This window comes from Anguilla rostrata, chromosome 9, assembly GCF_018555375.3.
Source record: "Anguilla rostrata isolate EN2019 chromosome 9, ASM1855537v3, whole genome shotgun sequence".
NCBI lineage: Eukaryota > Metazoa > Chordata > Actinopteri > Anguilliformes > Anguillidae > Anguilla > Anguilla rostrata.
In genome coordinates, this window is record NC_057941.1 from 28,668,191 (window position 1) to 28,691,391 (window position 23,201).

Sequence of the window (23,201 nt, forward strand, 5' to 3'; positions counted from 1 at the left end):
TTTTGTTGAATTCTCGTGAATCATATCAGAACAGAGGATCAGAAGTAGCTATACGAAACGATACCTTAAATATTTCTGGCGTTGCTGTATTTGCATGCAGTAATTTAAAATGATTGTATTTGACGTAAATGTGGACACAATTACATATGTATATACAATATGGCTACACTGAAGCAGTAATGTGAATGTAATCGTTGATAACATGTGTATTGGGTTCTTATACCCATCTAGCAACTTCACATTTGAAGGAACCACAGTCGTGCCTTATCGCTGCGCATGTATTTTAGATATTGGCATTTGGTAATTATGGCTTCAATCGAAACCTTCACTGCCCTCTTTGGACCACAGGGCAGAAGTACATCGCTTGGCATTACCTCCACTGGAGGTCCTAGTACCACATATAGTTTCGGTTTCTTTCCATCTCGAGAAGGCTGTAACTATTACAAATGTATCATAAGCTAACAAGTATGACAGGTAACTACGCGCAAGACTTTTCAGCATGCTAAAGGGTTTCCAGCTGGCCACTTAATTTGACCAAAATTTTAGTTATTACCGGAATTTACAGAAACGTGTCCATTTTGGAGCTTCTGCAGGTGTTGAACAAAAAACTTGTACAGAGACAACGGTAGTAGGCTAAATAAATATGTTCATTACGTTTAGTCGATCTTTTGGTGAAGAGAAGTTTCTGAGACGTTTTTTCGGAATACAGCAAAGAGAAAAATCAAGACCACGTGCACAATCACTACCATCAATTAGGCTGCGTGTCAGGTGTTTTTGTTCAGTCGAAATTAAGCCCACGACAGAACGTTTTAATTTACATGTTCGAAATTTAATTTCAAAAAAGAAGAAAATTAACAAGAAAGTTAAGAAACTTTTCGAAATACTTTGACAACAGTGAAATTATGTATCAATGCACTGAAAACGTCCACGAAAGGCTCATCAGGTAAGCTACTTTTTAAGCGCTTGGCTTACCTAGCTTTCATTGTAATCGATAGAATTGAGGCACAGTTATTAGTGCAAATTACATTTTCATTTCATATTTTAATTATATTTTCAGAAAACTTTAGAACAGAAATATTAACGCTAATTGGTCGTTACTTATCTTATTTTTGTAATATTTTATTCATATTTATTTAGTTTGCTTTTTTGTAAGTAAACCGCAGAAATATACTACCTAACGTAAAGCTTCAGGCTAATGGTTATGATTAAATGATCTATATAAAACACTGGTTGTCACATTTGGTTTAAATGTCGCATTATGTTTTCTGACTGTAAGCTCAAAAATGCCCTGCGGCTGAAATGCTGCTCAACTGCTGTAGAAATTCTAAATAAATAGGCGAACTGGCCTACTGTCTTTCAGAAATGTTTTTGTTTTATTTTATATCTTTATTTATTTTTTGTTGCAAATCTTAAAACTTAAATCTTATCGATAAATCTTAATTCTTTACTTTTGTATTATTATTTGTGCCATTGTAGATCAATTTCAATCAATGGTCTGAAATAAATAAAGCACAGTTATTATTGTTTTGTTTAATTCATTACTCATTCTTTCTCCCAGCATACTCCTGCTGTGTGTCTTATCTACCTTTGTACCAGACCCTGTTTTCTCTGGTAAGTTAACCCAGGCAATGGCCATGTGGGGGGAGAGCGGTAAAACTGTACAAGCTGTAAAACACAAAGCACCTGTTTAAACTTTATACATACAGGCCCTAATTATGTTCAATTGAACTCTGAGTTTTAAACAATTGTAAATGTTAATGTTAATTCTAAATTATTTCCTTTGGCAAGAGATGTTCAGGTCAGAGTGCCAAGATCGCCATTTCTCACTGACTGTCAAATCCAGCTTTCTTGGACAAGTGTTTCGATTTGACATTGAAGGTGAGACACTGTGTGTGTGTTTGTGTGCTTACAGAAGTGCACATCTGGTGTTTTGGAATACTACAGAATGACCTGAATTGGGGGGAAATCATTATAAATGTTCAATCATTTTAAGGGGGTCAGTAAAAACTGTTGACACATGACAAGGCATACTCATTCACTACTTTAGGGGATGGGTGTGGTTTAATTATCATAACAGGGCACCTTGATTTGTGCCAGGATACACACAAGCCCTTCAGGGCTGGAGTTGTGTACTTCATGATTTAACACAGAAGTGTCTGCAGGTATTTGTGGTTTTGTTTCAATCAGCAGCCAATTAAGGCCTTGAGAACAATGCGTGTGGGCAACATGTGTTTTAGTCAATCAGTCACTTAATCCCTTTTGCTGACACACTCTGAAACCCAGCAGGCACTGCAGACCTCTGGACTGGAGTTTGGACACCCCTGAACTAATGCATTTTTTGCATGTTCTACCATCCACATTCCACCTCAGATGGTAGCGGCATGCACTCCCTGACCAGCCAGCAGGCCGCAGAGTGCGGTTACTCCATGGTGTTGGACTCGCAAGGAGACCTGGTGCTTCGAGTGTCATACCTCGCCTGCTATGTGGATCTTCATGTGAGTGTTGCTCTGGGATGACCAGCCATTTTGTTCCATATTAGTGCACAACATTGTTATGAAGCCCTGAGGTCCCGCCAAGAGCAGGGTTCCGTACTTCACTTTTATGATATGCGCGCTAATTTAAATCTAAATAGCTTTGAGTGCTCAATGCTGTGGGGATGTTGCCAGAACATGAGGAGGAATCGATGATTCTGTCATATTTATAGTGCTGCTTATTTGATGTTTCCCTGCAGACACTTTCTTTTCCCCTGCAGGCACTTCTGTAAATATCTGTTGGGCAAGGAGGCCCAAATCAGTTCGTGGATTTCATGCCAACTTCTGCTCTTGATCATTTAATTCACCCAGTCTACTGCATGTCCTGGCATTTGAGCTGTATTTACTGATGAGCTGCTCATGAATGACAGCTGAAGCCTATTCTTGTGTCCCTTTATGCACCGATTCACTGTGGTTTACTTAATGGTTCCAAAACTCAGCATAGTTGTATAGTGCTGTATAATGGCTAATTGAACAAAGATAATTGTCAGAAAATAAATAGATCCAGTGCTCCAGGTACAGGGTTCCCCAGCCTGGCTATAATGTGTGAGGTGCTTTATTCATTTTAACTATTGGCTACTGCCCCCAAAAAGTACAGATGGAAGAGTGTTGCTCTTCTCTCTGGTTCCAGAAAGACATGGAGTTCCGTCTGCTTGTGTGGTTTGTTAACAAGAATGCCAACGACGAGGAGACCTCCTACCCTTTGGCTTTAACCTGCCCCCTTCAGCAGCACTGGAGCCCCCGTGAGATTGTCTGTGAGGAGGACTACATGGAGGTGAGGTCACACTTGGCCATGCTGTAAGCATTTATGAGCCTGTTTTCTGATCGATTCCAGGCCCATTGCTTAATATGCATTTAATAATACATTTTTCCTTACATTTTCTTCGTACCACAGATGCTTGCTGTTATGCGTTTATTCATATTCATAATCAATCATAAATCATTTAAATTTATATCAGTTGCAGTCCCCATGCATTCTGAAGCACAGGTGTCTTGTTTGGTTTAAATTCTGTTTTTCGTGTTCACAATGTGGTTAGAATGTTTGTGTTTGTTAGAAGGGGTACAGAGGGTTACTCTTTACCCTTTTGGCTGTTGGGCGGGGGGGGCAGTTGGTAGGTTGTTACCAATATATTTTAATACTTCAGCAAGATTACTTTTAACGCCAAAAAAACATTCTGTATTTGAATTTGAATAGGAGTTTAAACTGAGTTTAACTTTTTTTTGTCTTGTTATTGACATCAGTAATCAGGGTATTGGTGTCATAATTTGTCTTGCAGGTGTCTGTTGAGAAGCAGATACTGCCTGATTCTCAAATGGGCCTGGAGGGGATGACATCATCCTCTACAGTATGTGCCGTCCTCTCACCCCACCGAATGACAAGCTATTGTTGGACAATGTTCTTATTGCTAACATCTGATTGTTCACATTTGCATGTAAACCTATGCACACATCATTCAATATACATGCCCCTGTTGCTAGCCTAAAACAAATTATTCTGGCTTAATTTAATAAACAGCTGTATACGCAAATGCAGATCCACTGCAACATCAGACCACAGTAAAACCTTTTCACTCTTGTCCCAATCCATACCCCATGCTCTTGTGGACTGATGTCACTTCCTCCAGGGGTCAGAGGAGGAGGGGCTGAAGGAGGGGCGGGTGCTGTTCCGCATGCCAGGCCATGCCCAGGGGGAGGGGGACCTCCCCTCTAGGGAAAAGGCGCTAACAGTGGCTGAGGCAAACCTTCAAGGGTACCACATCAGTGCCACCGAAAACCGAATCCTGCTGCGCTGTAACTACTCCTCTGTCTTATCTTACACACTGCAGGTCAGGATACAATCGGCCCCCAGTCTCCACCTGAGATTCACTGTCTCTGTGTCTCTGTCACTGTAGAGCAGGGGGTTCCAGTCTTTGGGGATGCATGTTTTTCCCCTCTGATTAATTATGAAATCCTGATTTGTTTTTTTATATCCTGAATGTCAGCCAGATGCAGAGGGATTGTATATATCATAAACACACAACATTCAGAGGAGAATGACAATCATTACTATTTAGTACAATACTGTACATTTCAACCAATCATACTCTTAATGACTATGATTTGATTAGTTTGAGCCAATGAGACAACAATATTTCACCTAAGATTTTTGAGGTGAAAGGTCCAGCATATCCTGCAGGCCTCTAGAGATGAGATGAGCACCCGTACTGGAGTGCTGTGTTTCTGTGAGACCCGTGTGTTTAAAAGTTAATGCTCATCCATGTCTAGCAGCTCATACTCTAACTCTGCATCCAGTCTCGTCTACCCTGTGTAAACCTTGGTTCACCTCCTTTGGAGAATTTTGAACTTTATCCACTCTCTCCTCAAAATCCATATCTCCATTCCCAGGAGAGGGGAGATGAGGTGGAGGCTGTCAGTGCAACCATATTCTACAGCCACCTCTGGACTCTTCACACGGTGGACATCTCAGTGGCCTGTCCTATAAGTATGTTTTTTTTCTCGTATGCTGTAGCTGATTTCAAGAATCTGACAAGCTTAGACAAATTGGAGGCAGTTATTTGTGGAACCGACTAAATGAGAACAAAGACAGAAAAGGCACAAACTACTTAGAATGTGTGACTTGAAGCCAAGTCCTTAGCAAAAGACCAAAAATAATTGTAAAATTTCCCAAGTCATCCTCCCTCCCCACCACCTTGATGTTCAGTAAACATTTTGGTTTCTGTGTTAGTAAAATAAGGACAAATGATTGTCAACCTCATGCTGTGGTATTAACCTCAGATTATTTTGCCTACCCTCCCCGGTCTTATTTTTTTTCTGTTTATCTGTTTCTGAAGATCAAGCTGTCATGGATGATGGACATGTTCTGTGGACTTTCCCAAAGATCCTGCCCCCTCTAGTGCATGCTGGGTACAGCGCTTGGAGCGCAAGCGTGGGGGTAGAGGGTCACCTTCTGAGTGACTGTGTCATCCAGCGGAGAGGCTATGAGATCAGGCTACGGGACGGAATCGTGGAGATCAGGATTCCATTCGGAGCTGAGGGGGGGTACGTCAAGGTACAACAATAGAATTACCAGGCATTTGTTAAAGGCTATTTATATTTACAGGGTAATGTTTATTGCATCTCAGTGCTGCAGCTACTGGGTCATCCTCTGAAAGATCAGGGCCCATATTCATTAAGAGTAGGAGTCCTGGTCTTGGATAAGTATTCCCCAGGCTATAGCCTGACCTTATGTTATGAACAAAACGACAAAGCTGATCCTAGATCAGCACTCCTTCTCTGAGATGTTATCTGAAATACTGGCCCTACTCCCAAAATCTAGTAATCCTAATGCCACTTCCCTGGACAAGCTCAGAGGAGCATGTCAGTTATCTTCATTCAAATAGATCTGTCAGCACATAGTGCCGATAGTAACTGAAGGTACTGTATGTTAACTTGCATCCATAAAAATGAGAACTAAATGTTTCACTGGCTCTTTTAAATGCACAGTGGTAATTAATTTGGCTGTCATTTCCCCCCCACTAGAGTCATGTGGTTGATGGACAGTACTTCCAGTCCTACTCCATAGACCTGCTCTATATGCACCAGTGGGAGGACAGCCGCTGGGTTCTGACCCAACATCGCTCCTTCAGGCCCCTGTGGACCCCGCCCATTCCCTGGACCCCCATGCTTCTCAATAGTGAGTCTATTAAATATACATTTTATGATGATGAGTATTTTTGTTTATAACAGATGCAAGGTTAAATAATGAATGTTCATTGATTCATTTTGCCTGTAGTATGTTTTATAAGAAACACCTGGATTTTATGTCCCTTCCCCAGACACTGTTCCATCAGAAAGGGTATTTTCGGTTACCCTGGGTGCGTTTGCCCCTGATGTTTCCTTGCATAACATCACTGTGGGGGGTGAGACAGTGTCCTGGGTAAAAGCCGAGCGGTTGGGACTCAAGGTCTCCCTCATGTCCTTCCCAAACGGCACCCACGCCTACCAACTGGAGGCCCCGTTCTCCCACCCCCTCATCTCCAAAAAGGTGAAGACACAACCGTGCAGACACACCTATGTTTCCTTGGTATTTTAATTTTAAAAACATGTGCTTAAAACATGTGCTTTTGAAAACATTTCCTGCTCAGCAACTGTGAATGTTTGATTTTTTTCAATGAATTGTCACATAGTACATCCCAGTACTCGCAACACACCAGGATATACTTTTCTCTGTGGTTAGACCCCCTCCTTACTTAATTCAGCATCTCTTGCAGTATTTGACTGGGATTTCAAACTCCTGGAGAGCCACAATGTCTGCTGGTTTCTTGTGTGTTTTCAGAACATAGGCACTTCATTTAGGTCACTGTTTGTCCGTACAACTCGATCCCAAGGTGTATATTGGCTGCTAATTGAAAATATGTCACAAAAATCTGCATTTAAACCCTTCAGGACAGGAGTTTGACACTCCTGGTGTAGGGGGTTACATAACAGGCTGCCCAGTTACTGAGCCATTCCTCACTGTTATTCAGTATGTAGGTGGGAGGTACCGAAGGTACATGCTCGCAGTAACCTTCACTTTGCTCATCTCACCACACGGAGACATTTATAATCACCCTGCTGCTGTGGCGTGTGATCTGCAAGATGTTGGTAAGCAGTACTGCAGTGTGTAATACACATGTATTTGTGATGTGTATTTTACATGTAATATGATCTCCTGGCTTTTTCTGTATGGTTTATATCTACCTGCAAAGAAAACTTTACCTCCATCTTTTTTGCCATGTTTATACACCGCTTTTATTTTAGCGGTATTTTCTAACAGGACACTTTATAGTGTACATTTGCTTATCTCTGGGCAGTGCTCCCCCAAAAAAACACAAGACAATTGAGAACAATTTGAGCCTGGCTGCAATTATGGTTCTGTGCCTATCCTCCTTTCTTGTCCTGTACCCCTCCACCACCCCTCTCCCACTGCACTTGCCAGTTTTTCCTAGGCTGGAGGGTAACTGCACAAACAGAGGTGTACAGATCCTGGTGCATCATGGGAACCTGGACTCCCAGTGGGCAGTGTACCTTGGAGGTCACAAGCTGGACTGGGAGCTAGTGGAACAGGGCGGCTATGTGCTGGAGACCCAGAAAGATTACTACAGCCTAGAGCTGCCCCTCTACAGCATAGGCATGGTTTATGAGGTGAGCAGAATCATGTCCCAACAGACCATCTAAAGTATATTTTCCTCATATCGACAGCTATTATACTGGCTTTCTGGAGTTGTCATTTGTTGGCAATGGGGGGCTGTTCTTAAGATCAGTGTTGGGCCATAGCGCTGCTACAAATGGCGACGCTACAAGCTTAGGAACATTTCACAGTGATAAACAATGATTAGTGCTGCACTCTCCAATTGCTTGGAATTGGGAAATGACAAGCAGACCTTTAAAGTGATGGAGCACAAGAACCCATGGTATATAACGAATATGACATCCACTTTGTCTCGTACCAAACAGACAGTCTTTCCAAAGCAAATTTTTAGACTTCTCTTAGTTTGCATCTTGTAAGCCCTGTTTATTCATAGACGCATGCACACTTGCGCTCGGTTAAACTTGTTTGCGTGTGGGCACATACTGTATATATTTTAATGTTATTGTTTGGAGCCACTTGTCTAATGACAGTTCTGGACGAGTGCTGTAGCTAGTCCATATGGAGGCTCATTCCTCTTTCTCTCCCCATTCTCTCTCTCTCTGTCTCTCAGGACCTTACGCTGCGTGGGCTGGTAGTCAGTGTGCAGGTGAATCTCATGGACAGGGAGACGGGGAGCGTGGAGAGCACCTTTGTCCAGCGCTGCTGCTTTCCCATCAGAGAGCTTCTGGGTAATATACATTGTTGCATTACATTAAAAACATTATTAAAAATCCTGTCAGTATATCAGATCTAAAGCTGTAGACATTTCATTTCCCACTGCTATTAGGGACTTGAGAGAGATGACTGCTTTGTATTTGTTTTACTGTTCTTTTATGTGTTATGTTTATGCATTTGTGCTTAGTTTGCATACTGCACCACTTTACCATGTATTCATATAAGTGCAGGTGTCATGTGATCACTGCTATTGCTGTGCTATTAATGTGATCTCTCTGTCTCTGTCTTAGTCTGAATATCTATTTAACTGTATGTCTCTTTAGGCTGTAAAGATATTAAGGGGTACTGACCAAACAAAAGCCGTACACAGGTGTAATCTAGCTCAGTGCTGTACCCCCATCCTCTCTCCACAGTGTGCCTGCCAGACAGGTGGATGGTTCTGGTGGTTGACACATCCCACATCACCCTGCCTGTCGAACCCAGACACACCACCTTGCTGGACCCCAGCTGTGGGCCCAGAGAGACAGACCACACCAGGGTACTCTTCAGCTTCCCTCTGGACTCCTGTGGTACCATCAGAACCGTGAGTGGACCCCTTTAAGCTGAAGGAAATTTGAACAACAGGCGGGAGGAATGTTTTACCATGGTCTAGTTACTGGGGTGGCCAACCCCGGTCCTGGGGAGCCGCAGGGTCTGCTGGTTTTTGTTTTCACCTGCAATACAATAACCACTGAGACAAATGAAACCAGGTGAGGTGAGTTAACTGTAATCAGCTGCTTTAATTGATCAATTAAGTGGCGAGTAGAAACAAAAGCCAGAAGACCCTGCGGCTCTCCAGGACCTGGGTTGGCCACACCTGGTCTAGTGCATCAGCATTGGTGTATACAGATGATTAGTTTATTGAGCCAGGGTAATTGATGGAAATAAAAGCCTACATGCACATTAGCCTTCTAGGAATAGTGCCCCACCCCTGGGTTAGTGAATTTATGCTTGAAAGTAGAATATAGATTTAGAAGCTTTTGTCTATTTCCTACTTGCTGGTGTTAAGTGGCAGGGTCAGCAAAGCCCCTCTGGGCCTTTTGGAAATTGAGAAGATGGGCTGTATTCATAATTGAAGGCCATAACTTTGGAGTGCACAGCCCCAGTCTTGGGGGGCACAGGAGTACCCTGGTATTTGTTCCAACCAATTGTTCTTGCTTAAGTTTATTAAGAGTTGAATGCATAATGTTGGTTCAGACCACAGTAAAACATTTCAACTGTACCTCCTGACTTTGCTAGAAAAGTCAGATCATGCAAATGATTGGGCTGATTCAGTCATTAAGAGCAAAAAAGAATGGCTGACTCAGCTACAGCACAGATCTTTGAATCCAACTCCTCCTTTCTTCCATGTGTTCATTCAACCTTCCGTCCTCCCTGCACCCCAGCTTGAAGGGAATCACGTGGTGTATGTGAACGAAGTGAGATACAGCCCAGCCCTGTACCCCACAGGGAACCCTCTCACCCACCCTCACTTCCACTACAGGTGAGAGCTACAACCTTTTTCATTTCACCCACACCTACAATTAAAAAATAAGGCTTTTTGGTGTGAAACTCATCCAAGCTTCATGCTACTGATTAACTTTTTCTTCTTTTTTTATGATTAATGATACTGTAGGTAGGGATGGGACTGATAATGCTTTCTTGGTTGTGATATTAGAAGGATCCCTTCCACAAAGCAGCTTTGGCCAGAGTTTTTCAAAAAGCCTTGGGAATTATGTTGTGAAACGACAATTATCTGTTCACTACACTCCTTAAACTACAACAATGAAAACACCAATGTAAAGTCACTCATTAGGATGTTTGGCTTTGATAATTGATTTTGACCTTGACTTCCAAGAGTTTGAGTGCACCCAAGCCAAGGAAAATACACACACACCATTACAGAAGCACCAGAACCATTTGCTGTTGCGACACTGCAATTTAACTTTCTTCTTCACTGCTAAAATGTCCCCTTTTTTCAGGCTTCCCGTTAGCTGCCGCTACCCGGTGAATGATGAACGCAGTCGGGCAGTCTACCATCTCAGGCCGGCTGTCTCTGTGGTCCCCTCATCCCACAGACGAACCGTCAGGTCCCGCAGAGAGGGGTCGCAGCGACGCCCTGCTAGCAGAGGAGGTGGCGTGGCTGTGGCCAGTGCTTTCATTAGCTCCACTGTCCAAATTTAAGGAAGGTGCTGTTACTCCACACGGTTTCAGTATGTCTAATCTTTTCATTGCTTTCTTAAAGGTAGAAGGCCAGGAAAGGTCTACCGGAAGGCCAGATCTGCAAAAGGTACTTTCTTAGATTTTCTAGTATGTGCTTATTATTATTATTATTATTATTATCAGTACAACACAACTGAATGTGATTGGATATCTAAATGATTATGATGACAATGATTTAAATTATTTCTATCTGCATTGTTATAATGCTCAACTGAAAGTGATGAATAGTTAAGGTATGTTTATTGTATGAGTAATGCAACAAAGTAATAATAAAATGGGATTATTAGACACAAATACAAGCCTCAGAGCTGGCACATAACAGCTCTCCCCTTGTCCTGCCTGTTAGAGAAGGCCTCCTGTCCTCGGAGGTGACCATGGTGACACGCGGAGGTCCCGACTCCGCCCCTCATGGGCCCTGGCTCCGCCCCGCCTGACGTCTGCGATCCTCCGGAGAATAATAAACCTACCTCAATTCACAAATGTGCATGTTTGTGCCTTCTCTGTTTGTCCGTAATAAGCTCAATGCGACATCACTGTGGCCCCGCAGCACGACAACAGAGCCAAAAACTTTTCAGTTGTGTACAACTCCGCAGTTTCTGTGGATTTTCAGGACATACTGCATATAATGGTCAAAGACCAAGCAACATCACTCGGTATAAAATCAGTATAACTACAAACGGCACTGTTTCAGATGGGGGGACCTATTCACGCATTCATACTTAATACCGTTAATACTGAATTTTACATGTAGCGATATAGTCACATTCTTCTACATCCCGGCTAGAGAGAATGTTAATTTGGCTGTCATCGCAGGAATCCAGGAACACCGTAATGGATGATTTTTCAGGCCCGCAAGTGCCTTGATGTGCATGCTTAACATAGCCACCAGGGGGCGTTACTGTCCCTTCTGCGTCGCCACCTCGCTATTTGTCGCGTAGAACAGCGCTCCTGGGGTCGGTTCAGGCTTGTGGGCCTGTGTAGGCCTCGTCTGCGCTGCGACCCGGATGATATGGTACTGTTCACGGAGGTTGCGTCTCCGCACATGCTCATTGGTGATCTCCTGCACGTTGCTAGCTGGGAACCATCCTTTCTTTCCATCAGAGAGACGGATTCCCTCGTACCAACCTGAAAGAGAGAGAGGAAGTGTGAGTGAGTCAGGGGGGTGGTTCATGTTTGTGTGGTGGTATGGGGGGAAGGAGTTGGAAGAATAATGTAGTTGCAAATAGAGATGTGATTGGCAGAATAAAGAAAAAGAGAGCAGATGCAGATGATATTGGTGGGAAGTGTGATAAACAACCATATTAAGAATTTTTTCTTTTGTCTTGCTCCGCTCACCCTCATTGGTCTTTCTCAAGACGTTGATGATGTCAGTCGGTTCCAGGTCAAGTTCATCAGTTTGCTGAGCGACATACTGCTCCAAACAGTGAACCTGTGGGCAGTCTGGGACAGTGCACACATGTATATGCATGCATGAATGTTATAAACTAACATGACATAAGCATTCACAAGCATGTTACACTTACACATCAATAGAGCTGCCCATGCATATGCGTTACATGCATATGGGCAAAGCCAATAAACACTACACTCCCACACATGCAACATTGATGTTTGTGATCCTTACTCACCCCAGTCTTCATACACTACTTCATCCTCATCTCTCCCGGGGCCAGTGAGATTAGGAAATGCTGCCATCCACCTGTGCATATCAGACCTGCATGCACAGGAATAGAAACAACTGAGAGACTGAATAAAGTGCGGTGTACAGTCATGAGAAGACTGTAGGGCAGTTCTCTCACTGAATGTCAGTCTCTACATACGGTGCTATTAAGACTGCAGGGTTGTTCTTACTCTGTGGGAGCCTTGAGCAGACGCTCATAGGTGCAGCCTTGGTGGTTCTCCAACAGCATCAGACAGAAGCAGCGATCGAACCCCGAGCCCTGCTTTTCTTTACTAATGGCCTGCACGTGGACCAGTGATCGGTGGGCATGATCAGTCACGATGTAACGATCCGAACTGGCGCGGGAGAAGGTTCTGTCAGCTTATTTCATAACGGGTAGCTGCATTAGTAATTCCATAAAGTGGTTTTAGAAATTAGAAATATTAAATGAACATTGCTGATCAAAATATAACCTTCATTATGAAATCATTCAACACCAATGCCTATTAACAGTTCTGGCCACTGGTGTAAACAATCTATGCAGTTCTTTAGGGCTACAAGCATCTCTGGTCCACACATTTAAAGTTTAAGTGATGAGCTTGATCCCTGCTAGAGCACTTTGGGGTCATAACAACATTGTTTTTTGGGTCATCTCTGTCTATGAGGGAACATAGTCCACTGCTAACATACTCCTTGTCAAATTCATAATTGTCCAAAACACCACAAGCGAAATAACGGCAGGCTAACCTCTTTTTGTAGGTGAAGATGAGGAGATCGTTGAAGAGGAAGAGGTAGATGGGGGTAAATTTGGGGCGGAGGTTGAACAGGGCACCCCCTTTGGTCATCTCCTGTAGCTCGCCACGTTTCTCGAGGAAACGCCTCTGAGAGACAATGGGTATGGCCTGGGGATAGGAGGGGTTTTGTTCATTTTCATTTGTTTATACATTAGAAAATAAAATAATGAGATAGGCGGTATCTGTTTCTGGTTTTCGTGACAACTTCTTCCTTTAATTGCTTAATTAGCCTTGGCATTTACACCATCTGACATTTCTTGATAAGTGCATGAGTGACAGCCAAAGTCTGTCCTTGTGTCCCTATAAGAAACATTTTATTGTGATCTAATATACAAGTGAACAAACACTGGCGACAACCGACAGCCAATTAGCTCATTTAGCCAGGGTAATTTGTGGAAACAAAAACCTACAGACAACACCAGCCCTCCAGGACCAGAATCACCCACCGCTGGTGTAAATATATGGACATTCTGAAAATATAATAAATATAATGAAAAAAATCACTTCTATAGTCTACAAGGGAGGATGAAGCTGTGCTTGCCTTGAGCTTGTGGAACTCCAGCATCTGAGCAATGTGTAGCAGCTCCTCCATCTGCTTCATCTTCCCCACCTGAGCATTGCACTCCTCGATGATCTGCGATGGAGGGTGGGGGTGGGGTGTTTGGAAGTCACTGAAACCCTAGATTTTCATGTCACATCTCTTGGTAGTGTATCGTAATGGTACTCAGACTGCCCCCAGATATGATGGTATTAATGTGCCATCCAACTATGCCGACAAGTTACTTTTGATGTCTTTTGGGAAAGACATTGCTCTGATGAGCTCAAGGGATGTTTCTTACCACACCAAATTTTCATGTTTCTTTTCAGACATTTTTATTATGTGTATGGACACCAGATCTCAAACAGAGAGCACTCCACTTTGAGATTTTTAGGGTGGTTTTTATTCTGTATTCAGGTATTTGTAGCCTCACTTGTCAGGCTCATAGCCTTGTAAAATGTGCCTGCCCAGGTTGACAACATGACGCTCAAATTCCAGGGACATGCTTTGCTAATAAACCCATGGCCAGTTACTGCTTCTGATTAATCACAGTCTCATGTATTTGAGGCTAAAATTGGTGGCTACCGTTCAAGCCAACTCAGACCACTGACCTTCAGTACATAATTACATAAGCTAAAACTAACTTGTGTAATTATGTATGTACAACACAGTAAAATGTCCAGAGTTAATTGAACTCTAACAGATAACATTTGGTCCCACTCTGGACTAGCCAAATGAACACTGTTAAAGTTGAATTAACTCTGGACATTTTCATGTGTAGAAGACACAGAGGTAACAAGGTGGCCTGTCTCATTTGGTGCTTTAGCCCCGCAGTCACAGAAACAGTGAGGCAGACGGTCTCACTTGAGATACTGCGGCCAGCGCTTGGGAGGCAGTCTGCTCTTCCTTGGTCCCTTCCTGAGTCTTCTTCAGGATATTCTGGTAACACAATGAGATTGCATCTTACATTATGAGCTCATGTTATACTGTATGCTCACTACTGTTGTCAGAAGCCACTCTGTGTCCCACCATAGATTGAAAGCATCAAGCACTAAACTGCATTTATTATCAGTTTACCATCCCAGCCTATGCTATATATAACACTATACCCTCAATCTTTTTGCTGCTTAAAGTGATACTTTCGCAAAATCCCTTTAGTCTGCCACAGTAGTTGCACAGTAAAGTAAATGTGCAACTACTAGTAACTAATAGTAACTTTATGCTGTAGGTTTATGTATTAACGGATACCTTTGGCTGAGACACTGGTGACACCAGCTATGCTCCTTGCCTAAATCGATATGCACGTGCTTGTATAAAACACTCCAGACCAGAGCATCTGTTAAGTGCCTAAATGTAAATGCTAATGAGCAAACATCATCCAGAATGACTTATATCAATTGACAGGAATCTTGATAAATCTGAAATCATCACAATAAGATATTATGATGCAGTTGGTACCTTATCACACTATGTCATGTAACAATATTCATCACATTAGAGGACCTTGTTTACATGCATGGATGAAGCTAAAGATCTCAATCAAAAGTTTAAAATATTTTACTGGTGTGTAATTTATTTTTTGCTATTTGGGCCACAGTAATGGCCCAGAGTCACGTTTGATTTCCTTGTCCATTTCCCTAATCAAAACCCTTTGCCCCTCCCACCTCGATGAGCATCTTTATGCGCGTGATTCGCTGGAAGGGCAGCAGCAGGAAGGAGGTGAAGGGCAGACGCTGGCACATTGGCGACCCCTGCAGGCGAGTAATCACCGTCACAAACTGCACATTCTTCTGCCTGCGGAGTGGATTCGGAGGTACAGCGCAGTCATGTCAATGAATCATTGCATCTTGAGGATTTTACAGGCATCATTGAAAAAAAAAAAACAATAGACAAAATATAGCATGTAATGGTGTGATTCCTTCAACCCAGAGGTCTCCACTCTCATCCAAGAAGGGCCATATTTTTGCAGTTATTCCAACCAGCATTAAAATACTTGAGTAAATTACTCACTCAAGTCTTGATGTAAGACTGTAAATTGATTAGTTGATTCAGGTGTTTGTTTTGCAACACAGCCCTGTTCCATTATACTATTCAGCCATTGTGCTCACATGAGGGAGCTGTAGGTCTTCTCCTGATAGACCTGGTTGCGGATGTACTCGATGTAAGGGGAGAAGCTGTGCTGGGCATGGTGGTGGATGATGTCACAGATGTCTGAGATCACAGGGCCCTCGCTTACACGCTGTTCCAGATCCTTCAGGAACCTGTGAGTGGGACAGAGGGGAAGGAGCCGGGTACAGGTTACTGGCAATACTGACTTCACGCTGTCTCCCTTCAATTTTCTCCCTTTCTGCTTATTTCCTCTCTACCACTCTACACTCTCCCTTTCACTTCTTATTTCCATTTCCATCCCTTCCTCCAGGAATGTATGTTCACTGTAAGGCACACTTCTCTCTTGATGAAGGAAAAATTATTACAGTTAATGACAGCAGCAGAGAAACAGTTTGTGAAAAATCAGAAACTGCACTCTGGTTTTAGTAGGGTCACAATAAAGATTCAAGATTAAATTGTGTACATTTGTACATAAATTTTTTTATTCATAGCACGCTCCTTGCATAGTGCACATTTTTTGGTCATGTAGTAATGTTCGGTGAGATATGTGGTCCAGAAGGCCTGAAGAGGAATCAGAATCAGAATCAGAATCAGAATCGTATTTTATTGCCAAGTACATTTACACATACGAGGAATTTGCTTTGGTCAACACACCGAGGCAGCCATCTGCGGCGCCAACAAATACCTGAAACGCAGAACTGACCTGAGCATTTCCAGCTGCTTTTTCAAATATATTTTCTTCCACTGGTGCACATGTATATTTTTGCGTACTGAAGTGAGTGAAATCGGGTGAAACAGTAAAGGCAGCAATGCCCTGTGCCTACCTTTCCTACCCGGGTCACCTTGCCCTCCTCCCTTCCTCTCCTCTGTCCCTTCCTCCCTTCCCTCACTCTCCTCCGTCTCTTACCTCTCGCTGACCTCACGCACGCTAAGGATGTTGGAGAAGAGGGTCTTCTTGTCTCGAATGATGAGTGTCTCATCCAGGTCACGTGAGTCCAAGAAGTGATCAGTGAGCACTCTGAGGGAGCGTAGGTACGACACCTCTGACGTCAGCACCTCAAACATGCTCTGAGGTGGTGGTGGTGATGGGAGATGTCGGAGAGAGAAAGCAAACACAAATGTGTGGCCTAAGACACCGTCACAACAGTGCATTATTGTTCTGAAGCTTTCCCTTGCTCCTCTCAGCCACGTCTCCATGTACCCTGCTCCTGCTGATTGGCTGGAGCTAAGCAAGTATGGGGTGGGTTATTATTTGGATGGGAAATGTGAGAAAACTAAATTGCTGCAGGAAGTTGTGTCTGTGGATTATGGGGCAATCTTCCCTCAGAATTAATATAGCCCCAAAACCCCAATGCAGTGGCAAGAATACTTCACTGCAGCTGCTGCTATGTTTTGATTAGTATGTTAAACAATACCCCCATGACACTTTTTGCAAAGATAAGGGAGATCACTGGTGTCCTGGAAAAATTCACAGACCTTCTCCCTCAGCCTGCCACCCAAACGATTTTCATTGGTTCAATAACACCAATAAACCTCTCCACCATATCTGAAATGGAGTGGGCATTCTGTTGTAAAAAGGCTGCAGTGCATCACTCACCTGGGTGGGTGAGGTGATTTCCTGCCTTCAATGTAAAGCATTACAGAAATGCGCTACATAAATGCAATTTAATATATTATTATTTCTCTCGTCTTCTCTTTCACATAACGGTCTTACCTCCTGCCGTTTGCGATCAGCCGGGCTGAGGGACGGCAGAACCCCGCTGTTCCTCACGGATGGCAGCTCCTGCCACAGAATGCTCTGTGTGGGGCCCTTCTTGAGCTTCAAACTGTTTCCAAGGTCCCCTGCCCCCCATTCCTGGTCACTCGAACTTGTGCTACCGATGCTGGCAGATTTTGCCTGATGTTGGATTTCCTTGTTGATGACAGTGGCGCGGTACTCCTGATACAGAGGTTCTGAGATAGGAGTGAAAGTGGGAGGAGTGAAGAGATGGAAGAAGAAGTGCTGGATGTGTCAACTATGCATCTGTAATTGACACATAGTCTGCATCTGAAGACAAAATTTTCATGTATTCAGATACAATTGTCTATGACTAGATTCCTAATGAATGATCACACCAAGTTTTACCATCATTGAGGCAAGACTCCAAGTCAGTGGATAAACTCTGAGCTAACAATGTGGGAGGCCTGGGAAAGAGAAAAAAAGGAACAATGTTCGACATTTCAAAGTGAGACAGCTTTGTTCAAGTCAAACAATGTAGGGCCAATGTGTCTTACTTTTGGAAGTGTCAATATTTAACTGTGTGCATAGGTCTTATTTCTGTGTCTTGCACTGGTTGTTTGTCTGTTTTGGTTGTGTCCACTTGTTTGTAATGGGATGGATGTTGTTTGTACTTCTGTGTGTGTGCTGCATGTTTGTGTTTGTGTGTGCCTTGTGCCTTACAGTGACAACAGAAAGAGCTAGTCTTACTCTTCTTCTCTGATTGGGTCCACTTTTTCCCAGCCATCCAAATCATTGTCATCGTTCTCTGGAGAAAAAGAGTTTGGTAATGATACACTCACGTCCAATAAATTCAGAATGACTGCATTTTAATTATAATCACTATCTTCTTGGACAGTTATCATTAAATATATTGCATTCCAATACTCCAAAACTGCAAATTTTCAGATCCCACCCTCTATTCTGTACTCTAATCTAAGTTGTTCTGAGAAATCAGTGAACCAAAATCATTTTTTTTTTTTAACTAAATGAACTGTAGAGCTTTATAGCAGTGAAAGTTGAAAGAAGACAGCTGAAATATGAACTGGAATGTAATATGTAATATTTTGGAGTAAATATAACAGCGGAGTTAATGATGCACATAAAATGTCCATCAAGTTCTTGTAAATAAGCTGCACATATATTTATTTTATTTAAAATGCTTTTTGTTCTGACACCCACATGAGCAAAGACTATTAAGGTCACTAGAGGAACTTGCTATGCATAAGCACAGGAAAGGAAATGAGTGTCCACAAGCATGGGGAAAGCAATTAGAATTGCACAAGTATATGGAATTAATTGATGATTGCACAAACATAGGGAATAACAAAATGCACCTTTCTCCGTGCTTACCTGACTGTGGACTGCAGCGGCTACTGAGGATCTCGCTGTGGTGTTGGGGCTGGGGGTGATTGGGTGGCGGGGGCGGCAGCTGGCTGTGACACAGGTTGTCTTTAGTGGGGGGGTCCAACTTGGCCGTGGGAGACGTAGAGGAAGAGCCTTGATTCAGGTTGTCTGATTGGTGGGGGGTTCTCGGAGGGACAGGAGGCGGAGTGTCCTGTGTAACCTTGGGACCCAGCTGGACGTGTATGCTTTTGCCAGAGATGGGAGTAGACCAATGAGACCGGTGATAGAATTTAGTGGGATACAGGGTGGTTATCTGGGAGAATGCCTTGGAGTACTGACACTTATCATCCGTCGTGGTCGCATCCGGAACTTGCTGGACCTTCATCCTCTCTACCTGGTTGCTCTGCTCCATGTGCTCTCCACTTAAGGGTACTCTCTCCATTTTTCTCTGCCTCCCTCCTTCACTTCCTGTGTCTCTTTCTTCTTTCTCTTTCTCCTCCTCTTCCTTAGGGACCCACACCAACTGCATGCTGGGTCGCTGTTGGTGGCAGAAGCAGGTGCAGCTGTTCTCACAGAGCAGGCTAGGGGTTGCTGCTGAGCCCTGAGCGGTTTCATCTTTGTTCTGTGTTTGAACCTCTGCCTCCACCTCCATGCCATCTGGAGCTTGCAGAAAAAGAGAGACCAAGAACAAAGGGATTTTTTTTACAGATGTTAATTAGTTTTTCATGTTTAATCGAGTTCAGGATTTTAAAACTTTAAACCTCTGTCAAGGGCCCCATAGAATTATCAGTCAAGGGGCCCAGTTGTAAACTACTGGTCTGGAAATGCTTTTATTCATGACTGGAACTCTGGTGGTGCTTGAGCCTCTCTCTGTTCCTCATTGAATTTCCACAATCCACTAGCCATGTGGAAGTGACCCTATGGCTAGTCTGCCACCATTAGAAAACATAACTCAGGCTTTCTGCTTTTTCTTAAAACTTCCTCTTTCCGAACTGATTTTCTGACCTAGACTGTCTCCTGACACTGTGGCAGCACAGAGAAGGGGGGTGAAGAGTGAAAGTAGTGGAAAGCAGCAGCAAGTAGCAAGGGAATTGAAAGGAAAAAGTGAAATAGATGACTGGCATGCTTTTCCTGTGCATGAACTAGGTCAGATTTCCACTTCTCTATATCACTAATTCTGAAAGTGAAATATAACAACGCCCAACATCCTTAGTATTATGTCCTCTTAGGAACCATGGGAAATAATCACACAAGTATAAGAAACATAATGTAGATATACACAGTGATGCAAGAAAATTTAATGGAGCTACCTGACCGTCCCCCTTGCCTATTCATAGATGGGATGCTGTGCCCTTTTCCATCTTCTTTCTGCTTGACCTTCTGTTCTCTCTCCCTCTGTGAGAGACTGTTCTTCTGGGATAGCTGTGGGGGTCTGTGTTTGGTGTTAGGGGTTGTTTTTGGCTCCCTGAGGGGTTGACTTCTCTCTTCAGCCTTCGGGCTAACCACTATGCTGTCCTGCTGGTTTAAATGTTCCACAATCTTCTTCACTTGGCTGCCTGATGTGACAGCAGTAGTACCCCTCCCTACTGGCAGGGGGCAGTGCGATTTTTTGAGATGTGGAGGTTTTCTTGGTTTTGGGGGTTTGGGGGAAAACAGGCGTTCGGTGGACATCATATTTAACGGGATTTTAAAAATTAATTCTATTTGTCTGCCCTCAAATCAGATTGTACGGTAAAACAGCTGGGCTTCACTACCTGTACAAAAGACAAAGAAGAACTATATATCCACCATGAAGATTTATCATTGTAAAGATGAAAAAGTGTAAGGACAAACAAAATATGAATAATTAAATAACCACAGCCATTTGTTAACTCTCAGCATCGCTCTCGACCTCAATTTCAAAGAGGAACACACGCGTTCCTCTTGTGCTGTGACACACCTGGTTCTGCTGTCATTAGAAGTGCCATGCTCTTTTTAATGGTCAACGTAGTCAATGAAATTTGGCTCACAATTAATTGTGTGTTACAAATTTAAATGAGCGTACATTTTTTCTAAAAAAAAATTTTCTCACATTTTTTATTAAAGACAATAGTCTGATCTTGCCTGGTATTCTCAGACGAGACAGGAAATTACAGCACTCTCGGTTCCCAACTGAATTTTGCACAATGAAGGCTGTTTTTGTCTTTCCCCTTGTGATACTTTCAACAGTGGCAACATGAAAGTAAACATCAGGTGACTGCAATAGGCAGTTATATACGAGTAAAACCTGTAACAAATCCATGGCTGTGATACAGATGTTTAGACTTACACATTTGCTTTATAGAAAGTTTACTCTCATTTACACTAAGCCCCATTACATGTCTCTCAGTGTGTCACACTGCCATAAGAGCATGTTATAGTGAAGTTTTCTGCTTTTATTTATCAATATCATTACAACATTTATGTGTGAATGGTGAACTTTTTAAAGATAATGTGAATTTGAAATTATTTCAGGGAGGTTTTTATTTTTATTTTTGGACAATACATGTAGTCTGGCAGTTTACTGCTCACTCTGTGCACCAGTCAGTAAATGTCAATCAAACCAGACAAACATGCAATTGCCTTTGCTTTCATGTCTGACTTGGAGCTCACAGTGTAGAGTTTTAGTTTTGGAATTGTAATTGTACAGCATATTAAATTAGGTTTGAACAGGTAAGTGTTAATCCCTATATTTAGCACTAGAAAAGTGTATCTCCTGTGGAAATCAATATTATTGCAGATATGCTAATAATATAACAGTAACAAACACAAAATATGCAGTAACAAATACAAATTATCCCCCGGAAATATTATTTGCATATGCCTGTAGATAGTACATGCATAACACCTGAAGCTTTAACTTCATAACACTTTACTTCAAACAATTTACTAGAAAGAGAAAATCTACAACCTAAGACTGTTTTAATGTCAGATGAACATAGTTCAGTGTTGACAGTGCATTTAGTGTTTAACTTATTCCTATGTGTTTACTCTGTATTTTCATTGGTGAGCTGATTAATCCATTGCCCTCTTAGTTCAATTGTTTAATTATGCTATTGTCACTTTTGTATCTCCAAGTTAGAAACTATGCACCCAAGCTTGCAACTCTCTTACAGCGATCAACTTACGGTATCTCCAGTTTTGTAGCCTTGTGCATGCGAGTCAATCGCTGTCCCAATCTACACATAGCAGTCAAAAAAGAAAAATTGAAAAAAAATGTAATCCAAACAGAAGTAGGCTTACTGTTGTGAGAGTGATTCACTATAAATGTATTTCTCAACTGGAACAAAAAGAGCTCGGTTCATGTGACCAATCTCATAATCACCAGGCACTGCACAACATCTATTGGTGCCCTATATAGCTTGCAGTTCCTGCTTTCTACCTTTCGTGCATGGGCCTGTGAGGTGTCTCAGTTCTTCATTTTCTGATCCTGTTTTGCTGTCCCACTATGTTTAGATATAGTTGTTGTTTGTTTGTATAGGTTTGTATTGAATTAATGAATGTGTTTCATATTAATATTATCATTATCATTATTATAACCAGAAGTTGCCATCATCACCTAAGACTGTTCAGAATGTTTTTAATATTGACAACAACAGGTGAAATCTTTGTCAGATTAGTGTCCCCATTTCTCAGGAATTTAATATTGTTAAACATAATAATGTTGTTATCTATCATACTTGAGAAGGGAATCACAGCACAATTGCTGCTTTCTAAATAAATGGTTTATTATTCACAACAAAAAACATCATCTATGTTTTGATCCGCACTGGGTCATTGTCATAAAAAGGCAAAACTTATCCAAAATCACTGCCGGTATTCAAAATATGCTGATCTAACTCAAACAGATTATGAATGCAGAACTGATCCTAGATCAGCTCTACTACCTCAAGACACTATGAACATGGGATTGTTTTAGCACCATGGTCAGCTCAACCCTATTCATAAAGCATGCGTCAGAGAGCACTTTCTTGGAATTGAGATTAACCTCTTTTGAATACAGAGTCCAATACATTATTAAAAGAATTTTGGAATTCAGTATTACCATCACAGTACAATTCTGGAATTACTTTGTGGAATGTTCATAGCACTGCAATTATGATAAGTGTCCACTCAAAAATTGGAATCTGTTAAACATAGTTGTTGAATACCTGTTTGCATTTTATGCAGATTTGCATTTATTTATTTTCATTTAGCAGGCTTCAATTTGTATCTGTGTAAAGTTAACTAGAAAGTATGATTAACCTTTTATTTGCACCCCTGCATATTGTTAATATGTGAAACAATGTAGATCACAATGGGGTATTCCTTGTTAAAAAGTGCTCCATTAAAAAAATAAAAATTAAAAAAATTTAAAAAAATTATTTCATTAACAAGAACCAT

General features: G+C 42.2%; 2 protein-coding genes across 4 annotated transcripts; one reads left to right on the forward strand and one right to left on the reverse strand.

The window, feature by feature from the left end:
• Window positions 1-467: 467 nt before the first annotated feature.
• LOC135263497 (uncharacterized) lies at window positions 468-11,463 on the forward strand. Of its 2 annotated transcripts, none has more exons than XM_064351604.1 (19): window positions 468-943; window positions 1,559-1,611; window positions 1,789-1,878; window positions 2,371-2,495; window positions 3,163-3,306; window positions 3,809-3,877; window positions 4,157-4,357; window positions 4,917-5,013; window positions 5,363-5,580; window positions 6,051-6,204; window positions 6,347-6,555; window positions 7,037-7,154; window positions 7,489-7,694; window positions 8,252-8,369; window positions 8,769-8,938; window positions 9,780-9,877; window positions 10,356-10,507; window positions 10,623-10,663; window positions 10,943-11,463. In XM_064351604.1, exons 1-19 carry the CDS (start codon window positions 903-905, stop codon window positions 11,108-11,110), a joined length of 2,472 nt encoding a protein of 823 aa, XP_064207674.1. In that variant the 5' UTR covers window positions 468-902; the 3' UTR covers window positions 11,111-11,463. The 2 variants fall into 2 exon arrangements, with proteins under 2 accessions (XP_064207674.1, XP_064207675.1); XM_064351605.1 differs by having other exon boundaries at window positions 476-943; window positions 10,619-10,663; window positions 10,943-11,080.
• LOC135263496 (ephexin-1-like) lies at window positions 10,820-22,154 on the reverse strand. Of its 2 annotated transcripts, none has more exons than XM_064351603.1 (16): window positions 21,947-22,154; window positions 20,111-20,554; window positions 18,807-19,457; window positions 18,165-18,222; window positions 17,823-17,881; window positions 17,412-17,650; window positions 16,605-16,765; window positions 15,697-15,849; window positions 15,253-15,382; window positions 14,453-14,527; window positions 13,592-13,684; window positions 13,004-13,158; window positions 12,448-12,612; window positions 12,225-12,310; window positions 11,932-12,036; window positions 10,820-11,721 (listed from the first exon to the last, which is right to left on the reverse strand). In XM_064351603.1, the coding sequence occupies exons 2-16, from the start codon at window positions 20,472-20,474 to the stop codon at window positions 11,492-11,494; spliced, it is 2,724 nt and encodes a 907-aa protein (XP_064207673.1). In that variant the 5' UTR covers window positions 20,475-20,554; window positions 21,947-22,154; the 3' UTR covers window positions 10,820-11,491. The 2 variants fall into 2 exon arrangements, with proteins under 2 accessions (XP_064207673.1, XP_064207672.1); XM_064351602.1 differs by having other exon boundaries at window positions 18,807-19,463.
• Window positions 22,155-23,201: the final 1,047 nt, after the last annotated feature.